At 33.2% G+C, this 20,226-nt stretch overlaps 1 protein-coding gene across 2 annotated transcripts in view; it reads left to right on the top strand.

Annotated features, from left to right (window-relative positions):
• Nucleotides 1-19,594, top strand: part of LOC145248808 (hormone-sensitive lipase-like) — a 129,356-nt gene extending 109,762 nt beyond the window's left edge. For both annotated transcript variants that reach the window (XM_080110461.1, XM_080110460.1), the window contains 6 exons: nt 53-241; nt 3,100-3,222; nt 7,103-7,247; nt 10,429-10,647; nt 13,274-14,127; nt 18,345-19,594. In XM_080110461.1, the coding sequence (XP_079966587.1) occupies nt 53-241; nt 3,100-3,222; nt 7,103-7,247; nt 10,429-10,647; nt 13,274-14,127; nt 18,345-18,542 (1,728 nt within the window). In that variant the 3' untranslated portion in view covers nt 18,543-19,594. The remainder of the gene's footprint in view (nt 1-52; nt 242-3,099; nt 3,223-7,102; nt 7,248-10,428; nt 10,648-13,273; nt 14,128-18,344) is intronic.
• The last annotated feature ends 632 nt before the right edge of the window (nt 19,595-20,226 follow it).

Here is a 20,226-nt window from a genome sequence, read left to right as displayed (position 1 = left end):
CGATTATAATTTTTTTTTCTTGTTTTACTTATTGCAAATGTTATTTCCACAGCATCTTCCGTTGTTATCTGGTTTCATGGTTCAAGTGAATTCCATTATCACCTTAACCCCTCTGACCGTTGAGCTGCCAGCAAGAGACCCAAGTAAAGAAAAAACGGTAAAAATATCACCACCCTCAGTATATACAGGGACATCATCTGTTCAATTCCGATTGATCTCGTCTGATTATAGAGAAGGGCAGGTAAGTCTTGGTTAAAAAAAATTCTTAAATATTTTTTAAATTTGGATTTCATTTATTTATCAATAATTAAAAAAAAAATTAAATTATGAATCAATAGCTATTACATTACACATGCATATTTGTAATGCCGTCATTCGAACTTCACCTGGCAAATACCATTTCTTCAATGTTCACTCTTTTGCACCAATTTTCCCTGGCTAAGACCCAAATATAAAGTTTTGCATGGATTCATATATACCCTATATATTAAGTCTCATGTTAGTAGACCAAAAACTGACAGGAGTTTGGTAGCCAAAATTTTTTGAACAGATATATACACACATACATAAATATATATAGAAAGAGGTTTGTTTACTATAACTTTTTTATGCAAATATTATGCAATTATAAATTATGTAGAATATCTGCATGAATATAATTACACGTAATAGTTAACTGAAGATGATCATCCCATAAAAACCAAAAAAACTAATAGGGAATCAATTAAAATGAATGTTTAAAAGAATATTCAAATTAGCTGGATCTTTAGAACTAGAAGTTACTCTTCTGAAGATTGAAAGTTCAATCCTAAATACAGGCAGCACTCAAAAATATAATTGTGAACTACTTAAGACTTCTACCTGGTCATGGCTGATGGAAAAAGAGCATGCTACCCCCATGGATTAAATAAAAAGTTCCATGACGATTCCCAAGTTCAACAAGATACATCTGAAGAAGGTCGGAGATTACATCAAGCGAAACATTGTGAAAATAACACTAAAGTCCAAAGAATTTAAATATGAATAATCAATCCTCATCTCAAAAATTCAGCTTAACTTGGCTTACTTAGGACTCCAAACCAAAAGACGTGTGTGATTAGCCTAATAGATATTTTGGCAGACTATGGAATCAATGACTTAGCAAATCAATGTGTACAATGCTCAGGAGGTGCACTACACTGTATCAAAAGTGCATGCATAATAGGATAATGAACAATGTATCGCTCGTGATATACATGTGGACATTTGTATGTCATCAGAAGTATAGTTTTGGTCAATTTTGATAACCATGAGAATTTTAAAGGATGCAGCATCTCAGCAAGGTATTTTATTCTATGCTTTATCGATTCGTAATATATGAAAATGTTTCTGAAAGTCATCGGAGCTGTGTTCCAACTTTGTAAGCATGTCTAGAATGTTGAACACCTGCAAATGGAAAAGGGCCTCCGGATTGTTGGTGAAACGGTTAATAATTTTGCGAGCGTTTACAAAGTAAGAGAGTTTTTGCTCCATTGCATCAGATACTTTGGGTGAATTTCAGGAAGCAGGAGGGTTTAAAAGATGCGGCATCTTGACAGGCAACAACTGATGCAGGCAACTTATTCTATGCTTCATCAATTCTTAACATGTAAAATTGTTTCTAAGAGTCATGATAGCTGTATTGTTTTCTGACTTTTTGTGTTCAATTAATGATATACAATGGAAGTGTTGGTGGTTCAGTTGCTATCAACACAAACTGCTTGGTGTGTCACGTTCAAGGTCTGTGGCATAATAAATAACTTTGAAACATTGGCTCTTTTTAAATCATCAGAGTTAAAGCAATGTTTATTCTGGGTGACCATTAGTAATACCAGGCACTGTATATAAGAGAATGCTGACAACGGTCTGCAAAAATTAAAAAAAATAAAAACATTTTTTAAATATTTAAAAATTAAAAAAAAAAAAAAAAGAAAAAAAAATTAAATTTTTTTAATTAAATTAAAAAAAAAAAATTTTAAATAAAAAAAAAATTTTTTTGAATTAAAAAAAAAAAAATTAAAACATTTTTTTAATTAAAAAAAATAAAAAAAATAAAAAAATAATGATCTCAAAAACTAACATTACCTTTCTGGCTCAACCTAACCAGAGTGAATGCTGCAGCAAATATCAGTCAGTTTAAATTCTGTGAAAGTTCTTGCATCACGAGTGTTAATGAAAGTCGTTTCCTTTCTTACGTCAAATCATAGCAGTTTAAGATCCATCCTCATCAGTCAGTCTGATATTGTGATGATCGAAGCCTTCTTTTGTACGAATGTAATATTTGTTCTGTTCAGCTCTAGGAGGTCCATCCTCCCAGGCCTTACCTTCCTGCTTTGGGAATGAGTTAGTTCATAGCAGTTCTACCAGAGACACCATTACCACTTGGCTATTCAGGCAATTTTTAAGCAACCAGGGTGCACCACTTCTTGTGTGCTAGTTTATTCTCCCCACCTTCCAGCCTTGTACCACATCTTTCTGTGGTAGGATGAAAAGTAAACAGAGAAAAATCTCGTATCAGATTTATCAATACCCTATAGGTATGATTGAAGCTATTAGTGTAACAGTAAGATTGTTTAGAAGGAAAACTCTGAAATAATACTACTGCCGGGAACAGGTATTGTTTCGATATCCTTACAAATATCTTTCAAGATGCAAGATATTTGGGTTCGAAACTCTTGCTCGTCAAACACAGTGATTAACAGAAGGGTTTAAGTGTTGGATAAATTGTTGTTTTAATGTTGAAGAATAAGAGGCTTGAACATGATTAATAGGATGAATGTTTGATTACTTGTGGGGATGGTTTATGACAAATATTTGTTGACATTGGATTAAAGGTGATTATGTTGTAGTCTCCATGTAAGCAGTCCCCAAGTAATGTTTCATGGATAGAAAAACTAATCCAAGCCAAATCAGAATGAAAACGTGCATGCTGATCTCAACTCTTGTGGACGGAAGGAAAACTATTGGTTCCTAAGTAAGAACGCCATTGAAAATCCGAGAAAATGTTTATCACAGTAATTGTTGAAACTCGTAATTTAAGAAAGACTTTATACTGACAAAATTCTTTTTTATTCTTCTTAGGAAATGTTGCTGCAGAATTTGTCTGTCTTAAGAACTTCAAGCAAAAGCAAACCGCCTTCACGAAACCTCTTGTTCCATATTCATGGGGGAGGATTTGTAGCACAGTCATCCAAATCACACGAGGTACGTATTTATTAATTAAATATTCAGATCGTTTTCACTCGATGTTTAGTTTAGGCAACAAATTTTAACGATACTTAACAATCACACCGTTATGAAAATTTAAAAGATCAATTTTGGAGATGAATCCTTCAGTCATTTTAAATTCTTAACATCTTGCTGCGCATTCATAATGAAAACAAGTATACAACGATGAGAGTTCTTCGGTTTTTTTTTTTTTTTTAAGAATTTTGTAATTCGGAAAAAAGTGGATTTCTGCTTGTTTAAAATCTGCCTTTTTAGTCGCGTGCAAGTGACTCTAAGTCACTCCGTCGGTCCATTGGTCGGTCGGTCTGTCGGTCTTTCCATAACACTTTTGCGCTTGGCTTTTTTGGTTAAGGTCAAAGGTCTGTTGTTAATAGATGCTGTTCTTAGCTTTTTAATCTTCAGAAAAGCAAATACAATAAATGAAGAGTGTTGGTATATGTCAATTCAAGAGACATATTCTCTCAATCTTTATAAGTGAAAGAGTTCATTATTATCCATAGGGTGGACACACCACAACACTTCACATCCTCATCTTTTCGGATTTTATTTCTCCTTCTTTGTCTCTTGTTTTTTTTCTTTTGTTCACTCCCCCCCCCTCATTGGAAAATTGAGAAGAGAGAGGTGGCGAGGAATGCTATCAAAATGAAAAACATTTAATAATTATTAATGCACTTTCTTTTTTTTCATGTCTTACCAAATGCAGCATATGTTTGCTGGATCAAATAAATTTGAAGCACTCTAGAATTTACAATGGTCAAAATACACAATTTGCCTTAACACTTTTTGTTTTACTTTTGGTTAAATTAACAAAACAATATGGTGTATTTTAAAAGTAAATATTTCATTTACAAAAATGTTTACTAAAAAGTTATATATATATATATATATATATATATATATATATAGAAGAGTAAAGCTTATCAAGATAAGAAAAGCTCAACACTATTAAGAGGAGCAAACAAATATATTAAATGAAAGATGAGGAGTAAGTTATATAACTTTATTACATCACCAGAACAATAAGGAAAAATAAAAGGAAAATAAAATTTTCTTAATTTTCCTCTTTACTTTTCCTTATTCTGATGATATAATAGTTATATAATTTTTATTCCTCAACTTTCATTTTGTGTGTATATATATATATATATATATATATATATATATATTAGTAAAAGTACCCGTCGTTGACTGGGTTCAAAAACAGCCTACAGAAAATGGACTCTGATTTATGAAAGTATGATACGTTATGAAAAGGAAGGGTTGTAAAGAGATAGTTTCGAATTTGGGGGTATCAAAACCAAAGCAAAATATGATGAAATTAAAAATAAAATAGATAAACCCCATAATTTATTATACCATACCTGTTCACACTGAAACACTTATCACAATATTCTGTGGATCTATATTAAAAAACCTTGTTAAACTTTGTGACATATTACCATTCTATGGAGGTCAGGCGCGAACGAACACCTCATAATTTTATTATACCATATTTCTTCAAACTGAAACATAATTATCAAAGTATACTTACGCAGATAGATATGAAAAGTCTTTATTAAAGTTTGTGCCTATTTCCATTTTATGGAGGCCAGCGCAAACGCAGACCCCACAATTTTATTATACCATCCCTATTTAAGTTAAAACATACTTATTAAAGTATTCTTATGTACATCTATATCAAAAACACTTGTAAACGTTTTTAATTTTTTATTTCCATACTTTTTGGACCAGGCGCGAATGCAGACCCCACAATTTTACTGAGCCACCGTTCTGCAGGATCAAACATACCCATTCCTGTGTCTCGATACATCTTCTATCATTATATGTAATCAATTTTTTAAAATAGTCAACCATATAGGAGCCTATTCGTGACCAGAGACACACACACACACACACACAGCTTTATATTATATATATATATATATATATATATATATATATATATATATATATGGCGATTGTCACTTCTTGACAGAAACCATCTTTCCCTTGCTTTATTGTTGATTACTCAATTATTTTCATGTATTTTTGAAAATATATATATATATATATATATATATATTTTTTTTTATTATTATAATTATGTACACATATATATATATATATATACACACACACTTTCTTTTCTGATCCCTCAATTCTTTTTTCTGGACACACACACACAGTTCAGTTTAACTCGTTTTCCAATGGAACACAAGACGTGATGTTGAACGTGATGCAAAGTAAAAGAAATCAAAATGATGATCCCAGTCGTTTCAACATGGCGTCTGTCAAGGGCAATATGAGTGCATTTGTATTATGAAGGTTGTATGCAACCGAATCAAAGTCATTTAATAAAGATTAGTGCAAAATATTTTTGTTACTTAAACTTAGAAACATAAAATATCTACACAAGGGGGGAAGGCTTCTCCATCAGCACTCAGTATATGTTGGGGTATTCTCCAGTGTAATGTTGTGCATGGATGTGTGTCCCTTGAGATATTTATTGCATTGATGACTGGATCTGTTAGTGCCATGTTTCGGCTTTAGGTTTGCTATTTTGCCTCTGATTTTATCACCGTTAGTTAAGACTTCCTTGTTTTGAACCGATTTACCCCCCACTTTTTTTTTTTGTTATTTTTTTTTCACTTTTACATACAGAGTGTGTAAAAGAAATCATTATACACTAATCGGAAATCCAGGTTTTGGATAATATGTTGACAAAACCAATCGGAGACCAATCAGTTATAAAAAACTGGTTTATTACAAAGAGAAAAAATGGTGACAGAAAAGAATCTGCGAGATAGGCCAGAGTATGTGCGTATACCTAGTTACATTGTGCTCCTCACCCATAAAAATGATGGTACCAGTTGTTTTTGCCATTTGAAATGTGTTCTAACATAGTGTCTGTTGGCGGCAATATGGGTTCGTTTGTGTTATGAAGGCTGTATGTAACTGATCAAAAATAATACAGAATATATTTTTAGAAACATAAAATATGCACACAGGGTTAACTTTTACTTATGTGTGAAAAAGTTAGACGGATATCTGTCCTGCTACATCTAGTTGAATTGTGCCCCCCCCCATGAATATGACACCATGGACATTTTTTCTTTTTATACTGATTAATATGTTTTCTTCTTTGTTTTTCTTTTTAAACTTTCCAGTGCGAGACGTTTTCATTCTTTTTTTTTTTTTTTTTTCACCAATTTAGACATTATATTATATGAATACCTGTACAAACACTGACAAAACATAATTTTTCTTGTCATTTTTTGATGGATACTAGTATTTAATAATGGGTAGATATACATCCAATAAATGTTTGTATTTTGTGTACGATATATCACATAGTAATGATGGGATGATGCCAATATTTTTCCCAATTCCGTTACAATTACAGATTCTAATGCAATTACCGATTCTATTCTAAATTCTCAATTCTGATATAGTTACTAATTCGGATTCTTTTTAAATTTCTAAATATAGTTTTTTTGTGGGGAAGGGGTCAGATTACTGCAAAGCATTTGTAATGTGTTCATATATTTCCGTAAATGTACAAATACACTTGTCGGGTGATCTATAGATTTTAGTTTTGCTTGTAGTTTAAAATCAATAACTATCATTTCATCATTAATACGAGTCATGAAAAAATTAAGTTTTTAAACAAAAATAAAGTGATTAAAAGAATCGTTTTGGGCATCGGAAAATAGACACAAAGTCCAATTTTTTTCGATTCCCTATTCCGATTAATCATCCCAACACTAATCTTAAGGCAATCCGTTGAATAAATCTCATCGTGCAGTATTTATCATGAAGATTGAAATTTTATTAAAACAACTATTAAAAAAAAAATTTATTTTTTTATTTTTTAAAGGTTTACTTGCGACAGTGGGCACGAGATCTAAAGGTTCCTATAATATCAATCGACTATTCTCTGGCACCTGAGAATCCCTTTCCTCGTGCTATCGAAGAATGTTTCTACATGTACGCATGGGCTCTGAAAAATTCTGAACAACTTGGTAGGACATTTTTTTTTTCTTTTTCACTTGCCCTCAACGTCTCTCTCTATCCCTTGTTGTTGCTCTCGCTCCATCAAATTAAATTTTGATTATATCTTTTTTTTTTTTTTTTAAACTTAATGCAGAACACTAATGAAGGTTGCAATTACCCTGAATCATGAAAACCTTTTAATGTATGGTCCCCTAATCCCCCTCCCAAAAAACTTTTAAATAAAATTTTTTTTCTATTTCGTACATAATATAAAACTAATTTCAACATTGAGCATGTCATAATATTAACAAGAAAATATAATTTTTTAAACTACTGCATATGTTTCTGATAAAATTACATTGGTTGGCAAACTACATGATTACCTAAATATGAAAATAAACTCTCGTTCTTTTTTCCAAATCTGATTCTGTAATAAATGTGATCCCCTATAATCATCGGTCCTTTTCATTTAAGTTTCCATTAACATTCTTCTTTAGTTGCCTCTGTAATTTAAATTGAATGTTTTTCTTTACAGTATTGTATCATGTTTCACGTTATTTAGGAGTTTATATAGAAGGTGAAGAATACTTTAAATTATATTATACTACTATTATCTGGATGTATTGTCCAGGATGCAGCAAAGTCTTTTTAATTTGTAATTTTTATGTTGTAAAAGAAATATAATTGTTGCTCTAAGGTATACAATTTATATTAAATGCAATAAATAAGGAGTTATCTCTCTTGGTGATTTATATATATATCTTTAAGTGATTATTTGAAATTATTTTCATTTTGTAAATCTGGCAAGATGACTTTGTTAGTGATGAATCGATTCCAATATTTTCCAAATTCTAATACAGTTACTGACTCTGTTCTAAATTCCTGATTCTGATACAATAATTAATTCCGATACCAACCATTATCATTGGACCTGAGATCATCTCGTCAGCATCAGACAAGGCCAAACTATTTGCCAAGAACTTTGCAGCTAATTCTACCCTATGCGACGAAGGCCATCAACTCCCCATATTTCCTCCAATAACACAGAACACGGTTGGTAACATACAAATATCTGTGCATGAGGTCGCCAAGCTAATCAAAAATTTTGATTCCAGTAAAGCAACTGGCCCTATTATAGTGTTAAAAAAGCTTCAACCTGAACTTGCTCCTATACTTACGAAACTGTTTAAGCATTGCCTTAAGGAGAAGTGCTTTCCAACACCCTGGAAAACCTCATCAGTATGCCCTGTATTTAAGAATTCAGGTGATAAGTCATCTCCCTCTCAGTACAGACCAATAAGTCTCCTGTGTGTTATGAGTAAGTTGCTGGAATCCATATTAAATAGAGAAATAGTCAACCACCTCAGCAGGAATAACCTTCTTAGTGACACACAATATGGTTTCCGCTCTGCAAGATCTACCGCAGATGTGCTAACGGTTATATCTCATAGGATTAGTGAATCGCTTTACAAAGGCTTCCTTTCTAGGGCAATTGCTCTTGACATATCAAAGGCCTTCGACAAGGTATGGCATAAAGGCCTACTTCACAAGATTTCCAGCTACGGTATAACTGGAAATGTTTTCTCTATCATTAAATCATTTCTCTCTGATAGGCTCATAAGAGTAGTGGTCGATGGACAAAAATCAGAAGCCTGCAGTATTAATGCTGGAGTCCCTCAGGGGTCCATCCTGGGCCCAACGCTTTTCCTGATCTACATCAATGATCTCCCTAAACACATACTTAAATCATTCGTTGACATCTATGCTGATGACACGACCATCTACAGCAACACATCAAAGGCTGTAAATGACAAAGTTCTCTCTGATTCTCTCTCCTCTGATCTCGAGCGTATGGTTCAGTGGGGGAAGAGGTGGCTGGTTACCTTTAATGCATCTAAAACCAAGCTCCTATCTTTACATCATCAACGCTCTGATCCCCATCTGGCATCAATTGAAATGGATGGCTCTCGTCTAGGAGAAGCCCTATGTTTTGACAAGCTTCTGGGCTTGACCGTTACTCCTGATCTGAAATGGAACACGTACATCAAGTCTGTTGCCAAGGTCGCTGGAAAGATAGTGGGATCCTTCTACCACTCCAGAAGATATCTCACTACTGATGCAATTCTCTATCTATATAAAAGCCAAGTGTGTCCAAGGATGGAATACTGCTGCCATATCTGGGCAGGAGCTGCTAAAAACAGCCTATCCTGCCTTGACAGAGTACAAAATAAACTTCGTGGTTTAGTGGGGGATGCCCTTTTCTCTTCCCTGCAACCTCTCCCACAGACGAGACTTTGCGAGCCTATCCTTGTGTTATCGTTATTTCCATGGCAGGTGCTCGTCTGAGCTCCAATCGCTAGTCCCCCCTCGCAAATCTTTTACGAAAAACACCCGTCTAGCTGAAACCACGGTCCAAAATTTTCCCACTCTTTATCTGTGCCCAAATCAAAACGTAGATTCCATGAACAAAGCTCCTTTCTTAGAACTGCACGCCTGTGGAACTCTGTTCCGTCTGCCTGCTTCCCACCTGACTACAACCTGGATGTCTTCAAGTCCAACGTAAACAAATTCCTGATTAACCGCCCCCTTAAGTAGACATTTTTATTAAATCCCCACACTAATGTACTGTACATGCAATAACCCTTATCCCTGAGTGGCTTCCGGGCCTTGATAAGTGGTGATTACCTTGTAATAAAAAAAAAAAAAAAAATACCTTGAAAATTTCCAAATATTGAGCAATAGAAATTTTATTCTGGCAAGGCAGTGTACTATAATAACCCATATAATATGTGCATAATATTTCCATGAACATAAAAAAAAAATACATTTATGGAGGTGGGAGGTGGGTGAGCTCTAAATTTTAGTTTTGCTGATAGTTTAAAATCACTAAATATTTATCATTTTGTTTTTATTAATACTATTAATTAAAAATTAATTTTTAATGAAAACAAAGAATTTAAAAGAATGTTGTTCGTTTTTTTTTTTTTTTTTTTTTTTTTTTTTTTTTTTTTTTTTTTTCTTTTTTTTGCATTGGAAAAAAAATTGACTCAAATTTTTCCAATTCTGATACGTTAAAAAATTTTGATTTTTTAATTTCCGATTAATTGTCCCAAGACCACTTCCATAATTTGAGCCAAATGGGACATCCAGAATGTTCATATATTTCTGCACGTGTAAAATAGTGTTTTTTTTCTTCCTCTCTTAATAAAGGTTGGACAGGTGAAAGGATTTGTTTTGCAGGTGACAGTGCTGGGGGCAATCTTACACTGGCTGTCACTATTCACGCAATCCGTTGTAATATTCGAGTACCAGATGGAATATTGGGCGTCTATCCGTCTGTTCTAATTAGCCTTGTACCCTCACCGTCTCGTCTTCTCAGTGTCATGGATCCTCTCTTACCGGTCGGTATCATGCTGAAATGCCTTGATGGTGAGTACAATTAGAAAAGGGGAAAAAGAATTTTATTTTTTTATTTGGTTTCCTTTCGCTCTCCTTTTCATACATGCACCCCCCTCCCCCTCTCTCTCTCCTCAATTCATTTTTTTTTCTTTCTATGATGTGCTTTCTTTCAAGCTAACTTTCTTTCTTTTTCATGATTAGCAATTCAAAACCTATTTTAGACGTAACCATGACAAACTGATGGACGGATAACCAGAACTTTTTGTAGAGATGCTTTGGCACTTCTAAAAATATCAAGAATTCTCGATTGATCTAATTTTGCTGTTTTAATATAATAAAATTAGAACATGGCCGTGAAGTACACTTAAATATGATATTTTAATTTGTCCAGACTTCGTTTTATTATATAACTAGCGAGGGGTACCCGGCGTTGCCCGGGTGTTTGGCGGTGTGTGTGGAAACTCCGGGGGTGGGGGTTTAAAAAAAAAAAAAAAAAAAAAAAAGTAGGTATGAGGATCGAACCCGAACCCTTGAGGCAAAGTTGTAAATTAAAGTGTAAAAAAAAAAAAACGTGCGACGTTAACCATTGCCCCACCGCGAGATGCTAACGGAAACACGTTTGAATTTATTTAATTACTGAGTTAATGAGGTCAAGTTTGACTGTGGAATAGTATTTCATTTACTGCGGGAACGCTTCCCAAGATGTTATAGGAAAAAGACTAACCCACATGCGGCGAGCAATAAATGTTGAATATTTATCTTCCCGAAATCGAGCAAATTAAATAGACAGGCGAGCTTCATTGTTAACTGTGAGATATTACAATTTATGTGATATAAAAAGTTTTAAAAAGTTGTGAATCGACCGACTGCCTCTCTGAAAAAAGCCTTTTGTAGACATACAGAAAAAGAAAAAGCGAACACACATACATACATACATACATACATACATTTTCGCTTTTATATTTATAGATTATTATTTATATGATATTATAGTCGTGATTTCAAAAGTAAAAAAAAAAGATTTAGGTGCCATCAGCTAGAATCGAAACCGAAACTGTACCAACATGACACGCGTATAAAATGATTAAAAATTAAAAATAAACCAAGATGAATGTACAAAATGTTTAACGAATTTTTCAATTTTGATCCATTTTTGACGATTTTAAAAACCCATAAAAGAACGACCCGTAAAAAATCCAATCATTTGAGGCCCCTGGTGCCACTCTGCGACTTTTAATTTCGAAGGAGATAGACAGCCTTTTCTACATTAAGTTTTCTAAATTTAACTTTATGGAATAATGCTTTCAAAAATTGCAACTAATTCCTATTCCATATTCATGTTAACCACTTAAACACGTCGGATTTGACTTGAATCATCGATGAGATTGTACATCGTACAACTTTCATCTCTAGCAACCACAAACAAAATGAGGGAATGGTGATGGCTATGTAAAAAAAAAAAAAAAAAAATTTTTTTTTTTTTTTTTTTTTAATAGCATCAATGTTCATAACTATGGCTCATCGACCATTTTAATGGTTTACGAAACTGAAGTACCTTTTATATTTTGCTCCCTTGGCTGTGTCCCCCAAATGGTTTGTTTCTCACTGTTCATCGCATCTGGCACAAAAACCCGATGCATAGCAACAGATGCAGGTCTTATTTCTTTCTGGACAAATGGGTTTTATTCAATCACGGTGGTTTTCCATGATCGAAGTCATGTCATCGTTACTCATGCTTAGTCGGGTGGCGGTCTCTATTTTGCTATAGTTTTAGCCGTCATTTATTTCTTGTCACCTACATGAGATTTCTGTTGATCCATATTCTTGAGGAACTGGAGATGGACTTTTTCCCATCAGCTCTCTCTGACTCCCTGAAACAGTCTCTCCTCAAAGTCACGTTCCACGAATCGTTCTGTGACGTGGCGATCCATATCACACCATACCAATGATCGCTCTGCCTGTTCGACTTCTCTCTCTAATTTTGTTATGATACCATTTTATAAATGAACAACCTGCCTGCACTACCTACCCGTAACTTATAATCTAAAACTTCAATTCTATATATTGCACTGTCCGGAACTGCCAGACCTTCTACAATCAGCCTTTGTTTTTTTGTGCTACAAAATAGAGGCTTCTTCATCTGCATGTTTAAATATCCTTATCTTTGTTTGGTTTCATGAGAATAAAATATTTATGTGTATATTTTCAGCATATATTAGAATTGCCACTTGGTTTTCTAAAATTTCAAATTTAACCTTATGTAATAATACCTTAGAAAGATATGACGGTGCTTCTGCATTTATCGACCCACATTTTTCACAAAGTTACTTGATTACCGAAATAACTGGAAATGGCAGGGCAAGCCTTATTACAAAAAACACAAATTATTAACCCCCCCCCCAAGTTAAGAATGGCGATGACCACTGGAGTTTATTAAGTAATACATTGGAAAAAAATGTCTTAATATTCAGAAAACTAATTGTTGACTGTTTCTGGTTCTTCCCGTCATCTACCAGGCACACCTGAGTAACTTCGTAGAAATCATGTTCATAAATGCAGAAGTATTCATGTGACTAACTCCTCTCCAATATTCATGCAAACGCATTCTTTTTCTTGTTTGTTTTTTAAAATAAAATATTTGTGCATATATTTTCAGCCTATATTGGAACTGCCACTGTGTCCGATAACTACGGTCAGACAGAAGAAGAGAAAGAGGAAAACTGTGACAAATCGGCTAAAGAGACTGTCGATAAATCTAATTTGTCTTTCCACCCGGAGTTTTCATCTTGTCCTGCAACTCCAATGAGTGACAATGAACGACTCCATTTAGAGGCCAAAGATTTAGAAAACAATGTCCTAGAACAGCCAAACACTTTCCTTAACTCGGACATTGGTGACTTATTCGGCACTTCCAACTCTCAATCGCCATCCGAGAAATCGGACTATTCAACCCCTCAAGGATTATCTCCGGTGAAAATCTCCAATAACCAAACTCAACTTCCATCACAGGGAGATGGGGATGACTGGGATGACCTCTGTAATGTCGTCATTCCACAGTCTATGCCGCTGATAGAATCCGAGGATATTGTCTTCTCTCAGTTCTCCGATCAAACACCAGATACTGCTTCAGTTGATAATTATTCTTCGGTGCGGCAACAGCTTTTCAAATCCAGCTTTGATAGTGGAATCTCCCTAAATGACAATCGTCCTAGAAACTGTGATAAAACCTTTGTCTCTGAACCCAATTTGGAACTTAATTCTCCTCCTCCGGTTTCGGGTCTGTCCTCTGTACCAAATCCCATTAGTCATAGTGTCTCCACCCCAACGTTTCATGCAAGGAGACCAGAAGATGTCAACATCAGAAGACCCCACCTCACATCTTTTGAGCCACAAAATGTCCAGAAGGCTCTCGAACGTTTCCTTAAACAACCTGTGATAAAGAATCCTCTCGTTTCTCCAATTTATGCCTCGGATGAACAATTGCGGATGTTTCCAGAAATCAGTTTAGTGGTAAGAAGATGGCTATTTTTTTTTTAAATTCATTTACAACTGGAAGTACTGCATAAATTTTAATAGTGACATTTATTATGAACTAGCAGGCCACCCAGCATTGCCTGGCTGTAAAATATGCATAAATTTTATCTTTTAATTAATGCAGAATTCTTATTCATTATAAACAGAAATGCCATAGGTATCAAATTCCTTACAAAAAAAAACCAAAAAAAACTCGAGCTGAGATCAAAACATAAATACAGTGAGTCAAGTACAATAACCATTAGGCCAGCTTGACACTGGCTTAAAAAAGTGTTCTCAAACCTACTTATTCTTAACATAAGTAATCTGTTAGGTGAATGATTCATGCATCTGCATTCGTGAAACAGTTGAAAAAAAATCCAATGACCCCCCCCCCCCCACACACACACATACAAATCTTTCGGTTTTTACCTCTTAGCAGCCCTTTTTTCCACATAAGTTTTTAAAAAGGTTTAAAAGTTTTCCACATGTTTCAATACCCTATATGCCAAATTTCAAGTCTGTTGATCAAAAATTTGTCGAGTATATAAGTTGAGAAGTATCGTCACAGACACACATTCTTATTTTTATAGATTTATAGGCTAGCAAAAACAGCTATTAATCTAGCTATGTATTCTTTTTTAAATCTATAACTTTACAATGTATTTAAACAATATGTAATTTTAAAACTAAAAGTTTTCTCGTTTCCAAAGTTTTGTAGATGAGGATTGATTATTTGGATTATTCAGACAGTGTTGTTTTCACAACGTTTCAGTTGATGTAACCTCCAAGCTTCTTCAGGCGTGTCGAACTCTGGATTATGCAAGAATTTCAAATGGAACCTTATATATATATTAGTGTTGGAATGATTAATCAGAATCGGAAAAATGGGAGCTTTTTGCGGTATCAGAATCAGAAAAATTTAAGCCTATTTTTTGATGCCAAAACCGATTCCATTAATTATCTTTTTTATTTGATTTTGGTTTAAGAAACATCTTCCTCTGCTTGTAGTAATAATGAAATAATTATTTATTGGTTTTAAATTTCTGGTAAGACTAAAATCTCTAGATCACCCCTCACAAGTGTGTTTTTACGTTTGAGAAAATATAGACACTATTTAAGATGTGTTTTTACAGTAATCGGGACAAAATGATGTTTTTTTTATTTAAATATTTAGAAATTTATAAAGAATCGGAATCTGTAATTGTATCGGGGGGGGGGGAAATATTGGAATCGTCCCATCACTAATAAATATATTAGTAATAATATGCAGTAATAAATAGTGATGTATAATAATATAAGTAGTTAGACTGTATATTGAGAAACAAAATTTATACTAGAACTAGCATTTCAGCCCGGCATTACCCGGGTGTTTGGAGGTGTATGTTGAGCAAAAAAAAAGAAAAAGGCGGTCAATTTTTTTAACTTTGACCCTTATTATGACCCCTTAACATTTATTGTTCTGGGCTCAAATCAAGTTATTAAGTTAGATCCATGTCCTATCTATATCTAAAATTTCAAGTGTTTAGACCCAAAATTGTCGGAGGAGTTTGGTAGAGTTCTCAAAGGTCAAATCATTGAACTTTGACCCCTTAACAGCCAAATTTCTGGCCGAAAACCGATCACAAAGATTTCCCCAAATCTCAGTACCCTGTATATCAAATTTCGAGTCTGTAAACTTAAAATTGACAGTTATTGCATAGGGAAATGTACACGCACACACAGACACGTTCACTCATATATATATATATATATATATATATATAGATAGATAGATTGTCTGCAAGGACTCATCCTTGCAGACACTTCTAGTATGAATTTTGGAAGCCTTAAACCTATTTTGTTTCTAAAATGACATAGTGGATAAATTACTTGGTAAAATTCAGTCATAAAGTCACGCTAATCTGAAGGTTGAAGCTTCAATCTTCAGTACGAGTGATACTCAAAATACAATTGTGAATTACTTAGGACTTCTATCCAGTCATGGCTGATGGAACAAGAGCATGCTACCTTCATGGATTAAATAAAGTTCCATTCAAAATTCTATGCAGATTTTCAAATTCAAGAAGATACGCGAAGAAGGTCAGAGGTTACATCGACTGATATGTTGTGAAAATAAGACTCAAGATGAGAACAGTAGTCTGAAGAATCCAAATAACATATGAAAGTTTTTTGGTTTTTTGAAATTAAAATCACTTTAATTACAGTTCATATTGATAAAACTATTGTGGTCATATAGGAAACTAGGATACTAAAATTACAAATGAATAACACCAAAACATTAATTTATTATAAATTGTTTAAAAAAATATAGTTCTGCAAAATTAGGCATACAGATAGATGTGTTTGGGTCTTTGTTCTCTTCTACATGTAAAGTATTTCCAAAATTGTATCGATTTTAAATAATAATGAGTTATTTTAATTGGTAATATAGGTGTGATATAAATAAAAAAACTTTTGCATTTATTCAAAGAGAGTAATATGCTGACACCATAATGCGTGTGTAGTAATACATGCGAGTATGTATGGTGCGTGTGTACATGTTAATGAATGCGTGTGGTATTTTGTATTTGTTTTAGTGTGTGTGTGCATATTAATGAATTGCGTGCTGACATGGAAGTGGGTTAAAACTCTGCAAATTACCAATAATTTCTACTTCATTTATTTCACAATATTTATATCCAATTAGCAGGCCGCCCTGCATTGCCCGGTCATAAGATACGCTTAAATATGATAATTTAATTCATGCAAATTATGTATTTATTATTATATAAATAATTCTTTATCAATTATTATACTGAACCTAATATATAGTAGTGAGATCAAAACTAAATATATATATATATATATATATATATATATATATATATATATTGTTTTAACAAAAACCAAGACTTCAAAGAATGAGTTGATAGCAACAAATAGTGTATTTCATCGTTAGTTACAATTTTATCAAGACTATTCAGACAAATCCAAACATTGTTGTTTGAAAATTTTCACAAGAACAGCCTTTCTTTAGACTTATTGAATAAAAAACACTTTAACAATAAAACATTAAGGAAATCATTTCCCTTATAAGGGAAAGAAAACAAGCGAGAATATTTTACCTATATCTCAGCCTTGCAAAGTAAAAAAAAATTACTTTGCAAGGATGCGATATAGGTAAAAGCTTGGTTTTAGAGAGCACTTGGTCGTTTACGGTCTTAGATGTGTTACCATAGATAGTGGTGTCATCAGCATAGATGTCTACGAATGATGTAAGGATGTGATTTGGAAGATCATTAATATAGATCAGGAAGAGAGTTGGGCCCAGGATGGACTCCTGAGGGACTCCAGCATTAATACTAAGAGCTTCTGATCTCTGCCCATCAACCACTACTCTTATGAACCTATCAGAGAGAAATGATTTAATAATTGAGAAGACATTTTCAGCTATACCGTAGCTGGAGATCTTGTGAAGTAAACTTTTATGCCATACTCTATCAAAGGCCTTTGATATGTCATGAGCAATTGCCCTAGAAAGTAAGCCTCCGTCGAGAGATTCGCTAATCCTATGAGATATAACTGTAAGCACATCTGCTGTAGATCTAGCAGAACGGAAACCATATTGCGTGTCACTAAGAAGGTTATTTTTGTTGAGATGGTTGATTACTTCTCTATTTAACAGATTCCAGCAACTTACTCATGACGCACAGGAGACTTATTTGCCTGTACTGAGAGGGAGATGAGCGATCACCTGAATTCTTAAATACAGAGCATACTGATGAGATTTTCCAGGGTGACGAGAAACAATTCTCCTTAAGACAACGTTTAAACTGTTTTGTAAGGATGGGCGCAAGTTCTGGTTGAAATTTTTTGAGTACTATAATTGGAATACCGTCAGGGCCGGTTGCTTTACTGGAATCAAGGTTTTTGATTAGATTAGTTTGGCAACATCACGTACTGATATTTGTATATCACATACCATGTTTTCTAATACAGGAGGAAATATTGGAGGTTTGCAGCCTTGGTCGCAAAGGTTAGAATTAGCTGCAAAGTTCTTGGCAAAGATTGTGTACAATGTATGCATGTGTCTTTATTGTGAATTTTTTGCCTATCATGAATTCTACTGATTTCAATACAGGATCAATTTTTTTTGTTGTCTTTTTAAATCTGATAAGTATATGATTTTCTTATATTTTCTTTTCTTTTTTTTTTTTTTTTTTTTTTTTTAGACTTGTGATTTGGATCCGTTGTTGGATGATTCCGTGCAGTTGTGTAAACGAATGCGGCAATTAGGAAAGATAGCAGACCTTACTGTGTTGGAAGACCTCCCCCATGGCTTCCTCAATTTTGCACTAATCAGCAAAGAAGCACGACATGGATCAAATACTTGTGTCTCTAAACTCCGCAAACTGCTACAAATTACTTGAACATTTTTTGGCAGAAAAAAATGCATTTAGTCTTAATCTGTGACATTTTTCTTTTTAAGCTCACCTGATAATTTTTAACTTGCCAGATAATATCTCTTAATCTGAAGACATCTTTTTTTTTTTTTTGTTCTTTCATTGACAAGGCAAAAACAGTCAAAGAATCATCAAGTGGAGCTTGTGGAGGTTTTATTTGTTATGTCTGGATGTTCAAATTTCTAGACTCTGTATACTGAAGAGTTTTCATTATAGAGGCAGGTGAACAGACTAACTTCTGGCAACAGTCTGATAATGTTTCCAGATATAGAGAGCCAGAATGCAAAAAATTGTTCTGGAATTTCAGAACAATTGAATGCTTTGTGTATTTATTCTTCAATATTCATAAATTGTTTCCCCTGTGTCAATTTATGCAACGCTAACATTTTAATGCAATCAAATTGCATTGAAATTACCGGTTCATTTGTTCATAATAATAATAATTAAAAAAAAGTATATTTTTCAATAACAACAAAAAAAATTTGATTTCTATATGAATTATATTTATCTAACAAAATTACTGCTTAAAAAAAAATAAATAAATAAAAAGGAATACTTTTTTGGTGTTTGTAGATTTATCTTTTAAACCAATGCATTTCAGGTGAAAACAGTGTCATGTTGAAATTATTATAAATTCCAAAAGTTATAAAAAAAATGCATCTAGTTGAACATGTACTAGATGTGTTTTTAACAAAAATATCATCCACAGTTATATTCTAAGATTTTTTTTTTTTTTAATGGCGGATGCTTAATTTAAATCAATGTAAGTCAAGGGAGATAAGTCAGTTTGTCATACTGAATTAATCGCACAACTTTTCCGCATTAAAACATACAATAAAACTCGATAAATTCTATTTTTACTTGTAAATATTTTTCTACTGGATCATTTTTTTCGTAATTTTTATAATTTATAGTAATTTGGACATGACATGTATGCAATGTTTTCACCTGAAATGCGTTAGTTTAAAAGATCACTAATCTACACAAGCACCATTTTTTTCTTTTCTAACTTTTTTATATTTAATTTTTTTAAATTGCTTCTTGTAAGATTTGTTCATTGAGCTATTTGATGTTTTGCCTTTTCTTTTTATTTATTCATTTATTTTTTTAAAATAGAATTTTGGAGAAATTTTTATGAGAATCAAAATTAGCCTTGAACTTGAAATAGGATGCTGCACATGAGTGTTGGATGTTCCCACTGTAACTAAACACGTGGTCATCCTTGGGTAATTAAAATAGCAATGCTGACGACTGTAAAATTTTATGAACAACAATATGGAGGAGGGCATTTAAAAGATGCTTAGAAAAATACAAACGCGTAAAATTCTCACAAACCAAATGAAAAGAAAGTGAATTACCTTCAAGTTTAAAAAGATTTTTTTTTGCAGAACTTTATCAACAAAAATAAATGTCTAATATAACTAACATAAATCCATTAAAAAATTTTTTTTTTTTTTTTTTTAGTTCACTCAATGAATTGTCTTTCACTTATTTGTAAAATTCATTGGTGGAGAATCTGATCAAATTTAGCCTTTTTAGAAAAAAAATTCAATATTCAATAATGAATCCTTCCTTGTAATTAGTACTCAGTTTGGATTAATCAATTAGTTTGGTCTGGCTCAAAGTTTGTCTATTTTGGCTTAGTCTATTT

The sequence above is a fragment of the Euprymna scolopes genome, chromosome 27, assembly GCF_053919585.1.
Source record: "Euprymna scolopes isolate OS-2025 chromosome 27, ASM5391958v1, whole genome shotgun sequence".
NCBI classification, from domain to species: domain Eukaryota; kingdom Metazoa; phylum Mollusca; class Cephalopoda; order Sepiida; family Sepiolidae; genus Euprymna; species Euprymna scolopes.
The sequence above is the reverse complement of the archived record's forward strand: the minus strand, read 5'-3'. Positions and strand labels throughout refer to the sequence as shown.